Here is a 324-nt window from a genome sequence, read left to right as displayed (position 1 = left end):
GGGGGTGAAGCTGCTGCTGCTGATGCGGGGGATGTCGTGGCGGCAGGGGGGGCGGTGGCAGCAGCAGCGGCGGTGCGGGGACTCTGAATTTGGAGCTAGGGTTTTGGGATTAGGGTTTGGGGATTGGGGTTTCGGGATTAGGGTTTAGGGTTTGGAGATAAGGGTTTCGCGACTCTTACTTGAACACTTTCAGCCACAGCTTCTCAAGGTCGTCCAGGTCCTTCGTGGTCCTGCCCCACGCCTTCATCTTCCTCTGCGCCCCACAAACCCTAAACCCTAAACCCTAAACCCTAAACCCTAAACCCTAAAAGTCTGCTACGCATC

The 324-nt window shown here is 56.8% G+C and overlaps 1 protein-coding gene across 1 annotated transcript in view; it reads right to left on the bottom strand.

Annotated features, from left to right (window-relative positions):
- Window positions 1-175: 175 nt before the first annotated feature.
- Window positions 176-324, bottom strand: part of ETH_00038735 (uncharacterized protein) — a gene marked incomplete at both ends in the record, with an annotated part of 837 nt that continues 688 nt past the window's right edge. The window contains one exon of the mRNA XM_013375409.1: window positions 176-253. Coding sequence (XP_013230863.1) covers window positions 176-253 — 78 coding nt within the window. The remainder of the gene's footprint in view (window positions 254-324) is intronic.

Source organism: Eimeria tenella, genomic scaffold, assembly GCF_000499545.2.
Source record: "Eimeria tenella Houghton genomic scaffold, Eth_scaff2764, whole genome shotgun sequence".
Classification (NCBI taxonomy): domain Eukaryota; phylum Apicomplexa; class Conoidasida; order Eucoccidiorida; family Eimeriidae; genus Eimeria; species Eimeria tenella.
The sequence above is the reverse complement of the archived record's forward strand: the minus strand, read 5'-3'. Positions and strand labels throughout refer to the sequence as shown.